General features: G+C 42.4%; 1 protein-coding gene across 1 annotated transcript; it reads right to left on the bottom strand.

Annotated features, from left to right (window-relative positions):
• Positions 1–370: 370 nt before the first annotated feature.
• LOC133791524 (uncharacterized) lies at positions 371–15,189 on the bottom strand. Its single transcript, XM_062229445.1, has 4 exons — positions 14,447–15,189; positions 13,828–14,363; positions 13,612–13,752; positions 371–436 (listed from the first exon to the last, which is right to left on the bottom strand). The coding sequence occupies exons 1-4, from the start codon at positions 15,057–15,059 to the stop codon at positions 371–373; spliced, it is 1,356 nt and encodes a 451-aa protein (XP_062085429.1). The 5' UTR covers positions 15,060–15,189.
• Between the last annotated feature and the right edge of the window lie 947 nt (positions 15,190–16,136).

The raw sequence follows: 16,136 nt of genomic DNA, 5'->3' as shown, positions 1-16,136 counted from the left end.
GATTCGGATGAATCTGATTTGGATGAGGATTCTTTGAAAGAATCATACAAAAACATGTATGATCAATGGTTGAAAGTATGTTCAGATAATCGTTTGATGGCAAACAATAACAAAGTTCTCAAGAAGATAAATGAAGAACTTGACTCTCTTGTTAAAAAATATGAAATTGAGATTGTTGCTAAAGATTCTGAAATCAATCGTTTGTCTAATGAAGTTGATAAAATTGTGAAAGGTGCCAAATTGCTTAATCATAGATCTATGGTTTTGGATGATGTTGTGCTTGTAGGTCAAAAATCTTGTGATTTTTCTAGGTTAAGATCAAATGGATCTAAACCTAAAGGAAAAACAATTTATATTTATGGAAATCTTCCTATTGTTTCAACAACTGACCCTTCTGCAAGAACAACTCAAACTCATGTGGCATCATCTTTTCAATCTGTCACAACACATGAGAAACAGACCAGAAATTTTGAGAATAAAAAAACTGGTCATTTTATTCCAATTTGCAATTTCTGTGGAGTGAAATGTCATATTCGACCTAAATGTTTTACCTTGATGAATTTTCTTCACAAAAATTACTTTAATCATCATGGTAATTTGAGACAAATGCCCTTGAAGAAAAGGACTCCACCTAAGAAAGTTTGGGTGAAGAAAAATAAATTCAAATGTCTTGCTGCCTTTACTTGTCTTAGAACATGTGCTTCTAACTCTTGGTTTTTTTATAGTGGTTGTTCAAGGCATATGACAGGTAACAAAAGCATACTCACTGACTTCAAGACTTTGAAAAATGGGGAAGTCACATTTGGAGATGGTAAGTCTTGTAAGGTACTTGGTAGTGGCACTCTAAATTCTGAAGGACTACCAAAGTTACAAAATGTTCTTTATGGACTTAAAACTAATCTAATTAGTATAAGTCAAATTTGTGACCAAGACTTGTTTGTAAATTTTTCTCTTGATAATTGTTTTGTGCTTGACCAAGATGGAAATTATGTTTTGAAGGGTTATAAATCTGTCGATAATTGTTACACATTATCTCAATCACACAATTGTCACACAATTACAAGGAGTGATACTAATTTGTGTCATGAAAAACATAATCATGTGGATTTTGAAAATTTGAGAAAAATTGGAAGTATGAGTCATGTTCATGATTTACCGATTTTAAGTAAATATTCTTTTGGTAAATGTGAACCATGTCGATTGGAAAACATTTGAAAATTTCTCATGAAAAATGTTTTTGTGTTGATGATGTCTCGCGACACACTAAGGATCTTGTTGAAAATAAAACTTTGGTATTAGAATATATTGAGTGTGACAAACAAATTGCAGATATTTTCACAAAAGCCCTTGAAACGGTCAGGTTTTATTCCCTCAGGAAATCCTTGGGGGTTTGTACTAATTAAATATTGTTTGTGTTGTGTCATATCCCCGTGCTAGAAAGAGTTGCTTGATGTCTTCATGTTCTTGTACAAATAGAAAGTTTCAAACATTATGACAAAATGTATTTTTACTACTTGTTAGAATTTATAGTTAATATATATCATGCACATTTTTTAAAAATCAAAAATCAAAATAAATAGTCTTTCCAATTAATATTCTTCCAAATCAATCTGTGTTTGTAGTGTATGAGCATTTGATCCTTGAAAGTATTTTCAGGCTCCATCTTAGAATAGAGCTACCTACACTGTTGTGTAAAATGTTATCTTTGAGTAAGTTGGAACTATGTAACTAAAAATTATGTAGAAGATACTCTACCACTGATAAATGCATCATTCAGTATAGTGTGAAAGCGTCTAATTTGGGTACTCTTTGAGAAAAGGGCAAAAAATTGCCACATAGGGCAATGACCCTGAAAAAGGCTAAAATTATCATATAAGGCAATGATCTCTGCTTTCACAATCACATACAAATGCTGAAGATATACTGTTGGAAAAATTTATAAGACTCATACACACTTATTAATTTGGACAAAATATTTTTTGTGTCAGGAGTAAATATTTTGTGATTTAAAAAAAAAGCATGATTTATATTAAATATATTTTATAACCTTATAGTAAAAATATGTTAAGAATTAATGTTTGTTAATTTCTCCAAGGACAAGGCACGAAGACATTGGGCACAATCAGAATAGGATATTTTTGGTACTTTTTTTTATATATTATATTATATAATAAAAAAAAATACTTGACCGTGGCTATCAAGAAAGGGAAACTGTGGTAATATGTTTTTTTTTTTTTATTTTGTCACTTATTATATTATTTGACATCAAAAGTTTCTATTTTTGGTTTATGTTCCTTGACTGTGCAAAGTTTTTTTTCTTTGGGATATCAATTCATCAATTTGGTCTTAAAAAGGAATAAAATCAAATCCCTGAGTGCCATTTTCTTCTCTTTATAATCGGTCAAAGAGAGACTCATTTCCTCATTCTTCCAAAAAAAAAAAATTGTTTTTGTTTGTTGCAACTATGATGAAAACTCGAGGCAGTGGAGTACATCCATTTCCCATTGGTAACAACCGTCTCGGTCACCACAAAGAAGGCTTGAAAAATTGTGTTGTCATTGCCTTTTGGTTTTTTTGATAGACAAAGAGGGGGAGTAGTAGTTTGACTCTTTGGATTGTTTTTTTGTGTTGGTATTACTCCGTTGGCTTATTGATAGATAACAAGGGGGAGTAAGGTTTATTTTGTTGGGTCTTTATCTTGTTAAACTTTCTCAAAAAGTTAACCTTGTTTATGATATTGGTTATAATTGAGATGTCTTTCGCAGGGGGAGAAATGTAATATTACTATTTGCTCTAATCTGGTTTGTCTTTGCAGGATCTTTCAAAATAAACTCTTAAAATATTCTTGTCTATCAAGTTGCCAAAGGGGGAGATTGTAAAGTCCTTTATTGGCTAACTTTATTTTAGACAAAATATTTTAAATTTATTAAGGAAAATCAGTAGCATATCCATATTGATTCTTGATTTAATGATTCAGCTGATTTTCTAGTGTGAAAATATCTTTAAGTATGAATATATTTTTTACCTTATTTATCACAAATAATAAATATTTGGTAATAATATATTTTGCAATTATCTTGAGATTATTTTCAGGGATTATGATTATTCTGGAATAAAGAAAGTATCGAAAATGAACATGGTCAAAAGAAATGACCATGTTCGTTCTGCCAGATAAAACCGATTTCATTGCTGGCTCATCAGTTTCATTTTCTGTCGTCATAGAATTCATCTGGCTGGCTGATTGCCTTAATCAAAGGAATTCGCAAATTGATTTCAAAGATACCAGAAAATGATGGCCTTGGACGATTTCCTTGCCAAGGCCTTTGGAATTTTCACTTCTTCCATTTTCAATATTTGTAAACATTATGTTATTTTGAAGAGTGTCTTTATTTGTAGAGATTAAGTTTGTTCATCTTAATCTTTGTGAGAGTGCTGAGTGTACTTGTGGATATCTATCTAGTCCATTGTAAACAAATAATGTCTATTGTGAACGTGTTCATAAGGATCTTCGGGAGAGGATTCTATCTAAGTCTCACTTTGGGAGGAAGTGTGCACTCGCTATTCTTTGAAGGGAGTTCAAGAGAATCAACGTTTCATCAAATCAGATTCGTAGAGAAGAGTACAACAAGATTGCGGCAATAGTTTAAGAGGGAGTCTTGCATTGTTTAAGTCAATGCTTTTGTACACATTGTTTCTTTACTAATTGGTTTATTCTTTGGGCGTGGCCCCAAAGAGTAGGTTATCCGAAAGGGTTTCTGAACCTTGTAAAAATCTGGTGTGTTCTTTATTGTTTTGCATTGTCTATTTATTGTGTTTAGTTTCTGTCGTGACAAGTTCGGATTCTGTCCCGACAGAACTGCTATCTGTGTAAACAGTTAATTACCATTCCGCACTTTAATTAATTCACATGGTTTAATTAATTTGGTAATTACTAAAACGGAATTTCAATTATAATAGACGTTAATTAAAAATATCTATATATAATCATAATAAATAAATAATCTATCTATTTATATTTTTAACCTTTTGACAAATCGGGAGGTCTAAAAGTCAGTTTTTAATAATAAATGGTCCAAACAGGTAATCGAATAAAATACATGTGGTTCAAATAATCTATATATATATTTCTATTTTTAACATTTTGACAAAAGGCGAGGTTCTCAAGTTAATTATTTTAGATAAATGGTCCAAACAGGAAATCGGCTAAAATAAAATGTTCAAAATGGTGTGTACCCACACTATTAAGCATAAGTCATATAAAAATTACTTTTTATAAACATTATTTATGCCTTAATTTTAAAAAATAAAGAATCAAAACAGGTAATCGGCCAAAGTACAGTATTCAAATAATCAATTTATCTATTCATAATTTTATACTATTAATGAAACATGAGGTTTAAAAGTTAATTTTTAAAAATAAATGGTCCAAAAGAGTAATTGGCCAGAATAACCCTCACACGAAACATAAATTTTTTTATACATAATTTAAGCTTTTATTAAAAAAAACCATGCAAAATATAATTATAATAGATAAATAAAAGAACGCGTAAAACAAGTTGTTTGAAAAAAAAAAATTTGTACATTAATTATTTAGAATTTCTTTAAAACCTACATGAGGTTCCCTATATAATAAACACCATCATGAAAAAAAATTCGGTGAAGACACCCTCACGTGTCAGTGCACAAATTGTTTAATAGATTGTCTTCATATAATAATAATGTTCCTCCAGAGATTCAAAGCCTTTGTGGGAAATATTTTGTTTACAAGATGAGGTTGAATGAGTATAATTTGAACGAGAGACTTGAGAATTTTACTCCACCAAAGAAAATAAATGATTCCCAAAGAGAAAAATGTCATGATTCATATTATGTTGTTTATTCAGTGAAAATGTTATCAACTTCTTTAGGTACAATTTTTTTACCGAAAAAATATAAAACTCTTAAAAAGTTTACAAGAAAAACCAAAATTTTATTTTTCCAGAAATAAATATAATATTAATTAGTATAAACACCGCGCGAGATGCGGTTATATTGCCTAGTATTTATATAAAGGAGGGCTACAAGAAGTTGATGTGCCACTCTAAAATCTCTTCAAACTACTTAATCTATTTTCTAAAATTTTCTAATTTTTTTTATTCTACTTATATAAAATTATATCTCTTCTATATTGTTATACCCAGATTTTGAGCCGTAGAAAATATGACCTCGAAAGCTGAGTTCGCATTAAATGGTCTCGTGAGGGTTAAGGGTATGCTCTACGATTGTAAATCGGAGCCTGCAAAGTATGGTACAGATCTCGAATATGGTGACCTCGAAATGATCTCGATCTCGAAGGATAGCTCTGTGAGCCCCTCATCTTCAGAAGCAACTTCGGAGCAGGGATCTCGAGCTCGATATGCCATCTCGAAAGAAATGTAAGCTCGGGAAGTGTCAGCGGCTCGCACAATGACGTGAAGCCTTGGAGATACGCAATGACTACCTTGAATATCTACAAGTGTTGTAGATATGGGATATGATCCTCATTTATTAATGTAAATCCCCAAGAATCGTGGGATATTATTTGGTCAGTTATGCGTTTCCTGGTCTTCAGGGACGTTTCCTTTTATATCTGATTATAGGCATTTAAAGCCATTTATTTTATTCACAAAAGAGTAACTACCCAAAATATGTGGGATAGTATTCTGCATCCTTCTCTATAAATAGAGAAGGCATGCACCATTGTAAAGGATCGAATTTCTGATTCTTGAGAGAAAACTCTGGAGAATTCATGCTAAAGGATTGTTCAGAGATAATCTTGAGATTAATAACAGAGACTCGTGGACTAGGCAGATTTAACTGCTGAACCACGTAAAAACCGCGTGTCTGATTCGTTTGTTTGTTTTAGCCATTGTCTTTAATTGTTTGCGTGCTCTCTTCTTTTATCTGTTGACGAAAAGCGGCGTCAACAGTTTGGTGCTTTCATTGAGAGCCTCAAGCATCCATCCCTGAGAGATCATGGCTACAAACAATCAGAACACTCCTGAAGAAAATTACCCAAGGCGTCCTGGAAAACAGCCAATGGAGAACCCGGACGCTGATGAAAGGAGTGGGTCCTCTGATTCCCGGGGACCACCTCCACAACCAAGGGATGAGGACATGTACTATAACCCTGAGCGTTATGTCCCTATTGTAGAATTGGAGAATCGGCAGCTGAAACAACTGCTGGCAGATGCCAACAAACGTAACGAGGAGTTGACTAGGATAGCCGCGGAGGCGCAGGTGGCTCAGCCCCCACCTCCGCGCGAAGACCGAGCCCCTCCTCCAAGGGACGTGCATGTTCCTCCCCGGAAGCCCCGTGGACGTCCACGAAAAAATGCTAACACAAGGAGGCCAGCTCAGCCTCCAGCACCAACAGAGCCATCTGCTCCTTCTACGCCTCAGAGGAGTACCCGAGCTCGGGTCCCGCCTAATCCACCCGTGGAAGTGCTTACAGGAACTGAGAACAACCAAGCTCCTGTCGAGACTCGGACTCAGGTTCCTGGTAGCGCACCAAACGCAACCGGCCCATCTCGGGCAAATTCTGGACCTTCCAGGCCGAGGCAAGGACGACAACCACCGTCACCTATACGGTTTCCTCCGTCTCCCGTAAGATATCCTTCACCTCCCCGCAGGAACGCTCAACCTGGTCGAGATCAAGATCAAGGGCGTACAGGGGAGAGACAAGGAAACGGGGAGACGTTCCAGGGGCGGAAAGGCGCGCCATCCGAGAGAAGTCAGACGTCCCGATCTCGTACTGCAGTGACGAGGCGACGTAGAAAGGATCCACCACGAAATGACCGATCGATGAGTTTCACTAGCGATGAATCCGGAGAAACAAGGTCTGTCAGTAAACACGACCGGGGTCGTAAAAATACTGGGAATCACAAGAGCCATCCCGACCTGCGCAATCACCTGAATCAGAGCAGGGGAAAGGGAGATCAGACAAACCCGGATCTTAGGAATCATCTGAATGGGCGTAGAGATCCCTCACGGAGACGCGAGCCTGGGATCGCGATTAATGACTATCAATTCCAAACACCGCTTAAGGACCCAGTACAAGAAAGGATCGATCAGCTCGAAAAAGCCTTTAGGCTTTTGAAGAATGAGCGAGGAAACGGTCGATATGAGGACTCTGATGAGGAGCTCGAGCCGTTTGCTCCCAATATTTCTAGCACTCAGTTCCCCCAAGGGTTCCGGATTCCTCATGTCCCAGCGTTTGAGGGAAAAACCGACCCGTGCAGCCATCTGAGTACATTCAACACTATTATGAGAGCTAGTAACGTAGGTTACGAGCTCAGATGTATGTTGTTTCCAACATCATTGGCCGGGCCTGCCAAGAGTTGGTTCGAGAAGTACAAGAGACATTCTATAACTTCGTGGGATCAATTGTCTTGAGACTTCAAGAAGCAGTTCCGGGCTATGGTGGGAGTCAGACCCGAAGCATCCACTTTGACTAACGTCCGACAACAACCAGGCGAAACACTAAAGAGCTACCTGACAAGATTTAATCTAGAGGTCGCCCGAGCTCGTGACGTGGATGACAGCGGGCACTTGATGGCCATCCGAGCTGGTGTTTTGCCCGGGAGTGCACTTTGGGATGACATACAAGGGAAACCGGTGAGGTCGATAACCGAGTTTAACAGACGGGCGCAGAAATTTGTTAATGTAGAGGAAGCGAGGTCAACACTCAAAGCGACCTCGCAGACCGAAACTACAACGATAAACATTAACTCCGCCTCAACCTCGGTTGACCCTCTAGTTACACAGCCTGCCTCGGAGAATCCTTCCAAGAGAAAAAAAAGCGAGGGAAATAATCCCGAGGCTGATGGAGGAAAGAAGAAAAAAGGAGAAAGATATTTCTCCGTATATAAAGTGCATACCGAGCTCAATGAGTCCCGGGAAAACATATACCTGGCTAATGAAAACCAGGTCCCCTTCAGGCGACCAGATCCTATGAGGAATCAAAAGTCCAAGAGGGACTCCAGCAAGTATTGTCGATTTCATAGGGACACCGGCCACACAACTGATGAGTGCCGACAGCTGAAGGACGAGATCGAAGGATTGATCTCGAGAGGTTATTTCCGGCAGTATGTCAAAAACCAGAATACTGGACAGACTACTGCCAGCCAGAGAGTAGCCGCACTTCCGGCGACACAGAATAATAACTCCCGATCTCGGGATGAGGATAGGCCTCCACCGATAGATGGAGAGGACGTAATAACCATCTCGGGAGGTCCTCATCTCGCAGGAGGGGGCAGAAATGCTAAAAAATGATATGTGAATGAGCTGAAAACAGGGGACGGGTCTCCATATGAACCCGAACCAAGGGCACCAAAAAGCCAAAGGGTTGAGACTCAGCCTATAACCTTCACCGAGGAGGATGCCTCTCACGTCCAGTTCCCTCATCATGATCCACTCGTCATCACCCTACAGCTTGCCAACAAAAGAGTGCGCCGAGTTCTCATAGACAATGGGAGCTCAGTTAACATTCTTTATAAAGCAACCCTAGAGAAAATGGGGCTCTCCCTTCGCGACCTGAGGGCTTGTGCAACCACTTTGTACGGCTTTTCTGGAGAAGGAACCGCTTGTATGGGGTCCATTGAACTCCCTGTGACCTTGGGAGACTATCCAGTCTCGGTGACCAAGATGATGGAGTTCGTGGTAGTAGAGTTACCATCTGCCTACAATGTATTGCTCGGGAGACCCGCCCTGGTCGGGCTGGGGGCAGTTTCATCTGTAAGGCATCTAGCCCTTAAGTTCCCAACTCCAAGCGGGGTCGGAACATTGAAAGGAGATCAACTGGCAGGAAGGGAGTGCTACAGCATTTCCTTAAGGGGAAAGAAACAAACAAGCGCGCAAGCACTTGTTGTCATACAGTATAAAGACGGGACAGTTCTAAAAATTGACGAGGAGATCGATCCAAGGATTGAAGAGAAGATTGACCTCCAACCTTTGGAGGAGCTCGAAGAGGTTCAGCTCGATGAATCCAGTCCCTCGAAAAAGGTGAAGGTCAGGAAACACCTCCTAGACGAATCAAAATAGCAATTAATTTGCTTTCTGAAGAAAAACCAGGATGTCTTCGCGTGGTCCCACTCTGACATGGTGGGAATAAGCCCTAATATAGCGAGCCACGCATTGAATATAGACAAAAGCTTTCCTCCGAAGCAGCAAAAGCGAAGGCAGCTGGATGAAGACAGAAAGAAAGCACTAAAGGAGGAGGTGGACAGGCTGAAAGCAAATAATTTTATAAGGGACGCTTTTTACCCTGCTTGGGTGGCCAATCCAGTGTTGGTCCCGAAACCCAATGGGACATGGAGGACGTGCATTGACTACTCAGACCTCAACAAGGCCTGCCCGAAAGACTATTTTCCCCTACCGAGAATTGATCAGCTTGTGGATGCCACGGCGGGGCATGGTCTGATGTCATTCATGGATGCCTATTCTGGATATAACCAGATTCCCATGCATGCCCCCGACCAAGAGCATACAAGCTTCATTACGGATAAAGGGCTCTACTGCTACAATGTCATGCCATTCGGACTCAAGAATGCCGGAGCAACGTACCAGCGGCTCGTAAACATGATGTTCTCAGAGCAAATAGGGAACAACATGGAAGTTTATGTTGACGACATGCTCGTAAAGTCTCAACTTAACAAGAACCATGTTGATGACCTCGAAGAGTGCTTTGGCGTGCTCAGAAAGTACAACATGAAGTTGAATCCTCAGAAGTGCACTTTTGGGGTGTCTTCAGGGAAATTTCTGGGTTTCATTGTCAACTCTCGTGGAATCGAGGCTAATCCTGATAAAATAAAGGCCCTGATTGATATGCCGTCACCTCGGAAGCATAAAGATGTTCAAAGCTTGACTGGCAGGATGGCAGCTCTGGGCAGGTTCATTTCGAAGTCAACGGACCGCGGTCTCCCGTTCTTCAACTTATTGAAAGGAAGTAAAAAGTTCGAATGGACAGACGAGTGCGAGCTAGCCTTTCAAGAGCTAAAAAGGCACTTAGCCGAACCACCTATCCTATCGAAACCTGAGACGGGAGAAGTACTGTTCTTATATCTCTCAACAACTGAACACGCGATAAGCGCGGTGCTCGTCCGAGAGGAAGAGAGAATACAGAAACCCGTCTACTACATCAGTAAAAGATTACTGGGGGCAGAGTCAAGGTATCCACTGATGGAGAAACTCGCCCTCAGTCTGATCCACTCATCTCGAAAGCTCCGCCCTTACTTTCAGGCACATCCTATCCATGTACTGACAGATCAACCATTAAGGCAAGTCTTGTCCAAACCAGAGGCATCTGGTCGACTCCTTAAGTGGGCTGTTGAGCTCGGACAATTCGAGATCACCTACCATCCGAGAACAACCATTAAGGCACAAGCGTTGGCAGATTTTATAGTAGAATGCACCGGTACAGCCGACGACGAAGTAACAACCACGGCCCACGAGCTATGGAAACTTTACGTCGACGGGTCGTCAAATGAAAATGGAGCGGGGGCAGGAGTTATTCTGATCACCCCTGCAGGGAGCAAATTTCACTCTGCATTAAGATTCGGCTTTAAAGCATCTAATAATGAAGCTGAGTACGAGGCTTTACTGGCGGGACTACGAATAGCAAAGGAACTCAAGGCCAGAGCTATACAATGTTACAGCGACTCTCAGCTCGTAGTTAATCAAATCTTGGGAGAGTACCAGGCTCGCGGCACAAAAATGGCAGCTTATCTGGAGAAGGCAAAGTGCGCATTGGAGTTTTTTGAGTTTTATGCAATCGAACAGGTTCCCCGAGAACAAAACTCAAACGCAGATGCCTTAGCTCGCCTCGCCACCTCCGCCGAAAATGAGGAGCTGAATGTTGTGCCCGTAGAGCACTTGTCAGCACCCAGCATTACTGAGCCAGACAAGGAAGATGTGTGCATGATCGAGACAGAACCGACCTGGATGAGCCCGATCGTTGACTACCTCGAAAATGGAATTCTTCCAAAAGATCGAAGTCAGGCTCGGAAACTAATGTATCAACTTCCTCGTTACACCATCCTGGATGGAAGACTATACAGAAGAGGGTATTCCATGCCATTGCTCAGATGCGTGACTCCCCCCGAGGCAAAGAAGATTATTGAAGAAATTCATGAAGGGTTCTGCGGAGATCATACCGGGGGGCACAGCCTATCCAAGAAGATTATACGCCAAGGATATTTCTGGCCAACCATTAAATCGGATTCTTTTGAGTTCGTGAAAAAGTGCGACAAGTGCCAGAGATTCGCCACGATACCCCGAGCTCCACCTTCCGAACTAACCATGTTGACGTCCCCATGGCCTTTTGCGGTATGGGGCATCGACCTCATAGGCTCACTTCCAACTGGCAAAGGAGGAGTAAAGTATGCTGTGGTCGCGGTTGATTACTTCACAAAATGGACAGAGGCTGAACCACTAGCGACCATAACTTCAAAGAAGATCCTAGATTTCGTGGTAAAGAACATCGTATGCCGATATGGAGTGCCAAGAAAGATTGTGTCTGACAACGGAACCCAGTTTGACTGCGACTTATTTACCAACTTTTGTAACAAGAACGGTATAATAAAGAGCTTTTCGTCAGTGGCTCACCCTCAGGCGAACGGTCAGGTCGAAGCCGTTAATAAAACTCTCAAGAGTTCCTTGAAGAAAAAGTTGGAAGAAGCAAAGGGACGATGGCCTGAGGAATTACCCCAAGTCCTTTGGGGATATAGAACTACAGCTCGGACATCAACTGGGCATACCCCGTTTTCTCTAGCATACGGCTGCGAGGCAATGTTGCCCATTGAGGTTGAAATTCCGACAATTCGAACTCAGATTTACGACCAAAGTTCCAATCATACTCAGCTCGAAGAAACCCTAGACTTGATCGAAGAAAAAAGGGAGGAGGCTCAGCTGAGAAATGCTGCTTACCAGCAACGAACAACAAGATATTTCAATAAAAGGGTCCGAAGTCAAAAGTTCGGAGTAGGAGACCTGATTTTGAGACGAGTATTCTTAGCAACCCGAGATCCAGCAGCAGGAGTACTCGGGCCAAACTGGGAAGGACCATACCAGATAGAATCAGTCATCCGCCCTGGCGTATACAAACTTGCGAGATTAGATGGGAACCTCATACCACGAGCATGGAATGGCGAACACCTTAGACCATATTATCAATAGTGTAGGAAGTGTCGCCCGTAACCATGATTTTCTGTACTTAGTTTGTTTTTGAATTTCAAATAAAGGGTCTACTTTGTTTCACATGTAACTTATTTTTATTTTTGCAATCTCTCTTAATTTAATAACCTATGGTCACACTCATAGGATATTAAGGGGGCAACATTGGTATACATACCTCTAGCTTTAAAAAAAAAAAAATACAATACAAAAAGTATTTGGATACAACCAAATACGCGAGCTAAGATAGTTCGGACTTAACCGAGTTATCAAAAACAAAAAAGTATTTGGATATAACCAAATACGCGAGTTTAGATAGTTCGGACTTAACCGAGCGAGCTTAGATAGTTCGGATTTAACCGAATTATAAAAAACATTAAGTATTTGGAAATAACCAAGTATGCGGGCTTAGATAGTTCGGACATTACCGAGCTACCAAAAACCAAAAACGTTTGGAATTAACCAGATGTGCAAGCATAACAGGTTTGGAACAAACCAGCCAAATTATCGATCAATGATGAATGGGAGCATAAACCCGTCACAAAATATGTCGAGATCGAGGCTGGAACATCTTAAAATAGTTTCGAACTCATAACCTCGGAGCTAAGATACTAAGGATGATGGAAAGTGACTAAAAAGATTAACCAAATCATTCATATTACATGCCATATAAGTACTTTTCAGTTCATGGTTACAGTAATGTCCGACCTTGATAAATAACGAGGTTGGAAACGGATAAATCGAATAAACTATGCATGAATGCATCGAATTTCGAGCCTAAATCCAAACTATGTTTGTATGCATAAATAAACATAACCGGTCCATCAATTATAAAAATATGCAAAATATTTCGAACCAAGAAATGTAAGTATATAAAAGAATAATAAAGGGAATTGTATCAGCCCCGTGGGCACAAGTTGAAATAATTACAGAAATAATGGGACGCAGCCCCGAAAACTGATCTCCCCGAGGTCAGATTCAAAGAAGAGGAGTCTCCTTGGCCTTCTCAGCATCAGTGGCACCGGACCCCTCAGGACGAATAGCATGACTATCCTCCTGAGCTCCCTCCGAAACAGTACTCGGAGTAGCTTTATCCTTCTCGAGCTGGTCAGCCTCTTCCTTCTCGAGCCGGGCATTCCATCGTTCGAGGAAGGACGCCTCGAGGGGACCCAAAAAACTGGTGTCCAGTTCTTCGTTATAGGCCCACATCCGGTACATGGCTGAATCGACCGCCGTTTCCTTCTTTTCTTTGAACTCAGCAGTAAGGCGGGTCTTGATATCCTCCATGAGGTCGAGGGTGACGGCCTTGTCTTCCTCGAGCTTCTTGTTGGTCTCCCGAAGCTGGATGTTTTCTTTCTTCTGCTCCTCGAGTTCGTTTTTCAGCTTTCCGAGCTCCTTGGCCATTTCCTCACGCTCATTAACCACTGCCTCGAGCTTAGTATTCACTGCCTTCAGGTCGTCATTCGCTTTAAGGTGGAGGTCCCTCTCCCCTTGGGCAAGGGTCCTGCTCGTATGGACCTCGTTGTTCAGCTCGTAATTAAGCTGGGCAGTGAAAGCAAGAGCCTGAAAAAAGGAAGAAACCATCATTAGCCTCGAGACAGCATGAATGTGAGCAAAGGGAATATATAGGATACTTACCGCGGCAGTGTGCTCGATACTCTTCTCGTACAGGACAGTGCGGTCCCGAGTGCCAGTTAGACACTGCCACTGAGGAGCCTCAAAATTGCCGTAGCTCTGGCCAATCCGGGACATTACATCCGAGATCAGCGTAGACCCGTGAGGACCGGCAGCATTATCCACCACATACGAATCCATATGGGTGGAAATAGTTAGCTTCTGGGCTCGGGAAGCAGAAGGTCTTTTGACGAGCTGGGTAGAAGGCATTTGACCCGCCACAGGAGGTTGGGATTCAACCACGGCAGCGATATCAGTCTGCGAGGCCGGCGCCACCACAGGGACGACGGCCTGCGAGGGTGGTATCGTCATGGGGACGCTAGTTTGGCCAGTCGACGCAGCAGCAGAGCTCGAAGCCGGCGGGGGAGGAGGAGGCGTTTTCCTGGATCTCTTGGAGCTTTTCCCAGGCTGACTGGTTGTCAGTCCCCTTGCCCTGGGGCGCTTGCTCCTCTTGGCACCCGCATTGTCGATGAGGGCGTCGAGGTCGGAGTCCATGTTGCCTGCACAAGTCATCACAGTGAGTCAGTGAAAGAAATACAAGTTATTCCAACACTATATAGAGTGGTGAAAGAAAAAACCTAACTGGAACTTTCCCCCGAGATCGAGCTTGGGGACCATGAAATTCCCCCGTCTTCAGAAGAGGCGGGGGGAGGGCCTTCCCTATAAGTTGGTGATAACCTCGAAAGGTCCCTATAGTCATTGGTCCCATACTGCACAGCTATCCCATTCCACATCTCGTCTGTGGTATACATAGTGTCGTATTTCCCGAGCCCACTATCAAACCTATGGACACAGTCATCTACCCAACTCCATATATAGAAGTGATATCTATCCTGTGGGCACGAGACTAGTCTATTGGGCCTGTGTTTTAATAAAGTGGGAGACCACATTCGCGAAGTAGGAAGGGTTTTACCTCCATCGGAGTCCGAACCCGAGGCTTCATCATTTGCCTCGTTCCCTGACCGCGGACTTCTCGAGCGAATTGGGAGAGGTGCTTTCCTTTCCCTCCTCGGAGGAAGGATGCCTGTGGGCAGAGGCACTTCCTCCCAGCGTTCGTATTTTTTACTGGACCAGTCAGAGGTTGACTGGCCCTGTCCCAACAAGCCACAAGCTCGAAGCTTGTCCTCATGTAACAGAAATGAAAGAGACCTCCTGCCATAAGGGAGTCGGAGCAGGCTCCCTCTGTGCTCCTTCATTGTCTCGTCGGGGGTGGGACGCTGAAAGTTAGCTGAAAGGCGAGATACACTTCAACTAAACATGGATACAAGGACTAAAGATTCGAGCTCAAAAATAGAAAGTAACGAGAATACTTACGAATTCGCCTAAACGAACGATGTCGAGACGGGAACAGACCGTCTGTCCAGAAAAAAGCCCTTTTGAAGTCAGGGGGATGGTTCGGAAGGTCTTGAAAGATTTTTGTCTCTTTGGGATAGCTCGAAAGGTAGTAAAAACCATCTCCTCCCCGAGCTCGGGAGGGATTACTCTTCAAACAAAAGAGGTATAAAATCTCTTGGGGTGAAGGTCCTATCCACCCCAGCTCGTGGAATAAGGACCTCAGGGCAGACAGCACCCTGTATGAGTTGGTGTTGAGTTGGAATGGAGCCAACCCAACGAAATCGGTGAAATCTCTGAAAAAGGACTTCAGGGGCAGCAAAGCTCCTGCCTTTAGGTGTTCCTGGCTCCAGGCCGCGTACTTCACACTGGAATCACGGCCCCCAGGAGCGAAGCAGCTCCGTTCATGTCTTGTCGGAGCTCGGCAGTTCAGTGTGTCCAATGAGCTAAGGCCATGAAGGGCCAGGATGTCAGTTATCTGGTCGGAGGTGGTAACCGAGCTCTGGTAGAACTCGGCTTCAAACATCTCCCTCCTAGGCTGCGAAGACGAAGGCTCCGCCATTAAGGAAAACTGAAGTTCCCCCGGATAGTATGCTACCGTGACTTTTAACGCGGGGTCAAGGGGAACTGGCCTAGGTCCGGGGTTCGGCTCCGGATAGATGGCTTCCCGAAGGACCCTTCTCTTCTTTTCGATGACCTCGTCAATCTGGCGGCGATAGTGGGCTCGGATGTCTTCTTGCTCGCGTGCGATCTCGTACTCTTTAATTCGACGCTGGTTCCGGACAAAGACCGATTCCGGGCTCGGAGATTTGGGCTCGTAAGGGATTGCTCGTAATGACCCCCACCGTCTTTCCAGATTCTGTGACATCTAACGAGAAAGAAAAAATGGTGAGGGCCATGCATGCAAGGATCACGAACTCGATAAGATAAGCTCGGATAAC

Source organism: Humulus lupulus, chromosome 7, assembly GCF_963169125.1.
Source record: "Humulus lupulus chromosome 7, drHumLupu1.1, whole genome shotgun sequence".
Taxonomy (NCBI): Eukaryota; Viridiplantae; Streptophyta; class Magnoliopsida; order Rosales; family Cannabaceae; genus Humulus; species Humulus lupulus.
This window is presented reverse-complemented; position numbering and strand designations above follow the sequence as displayed.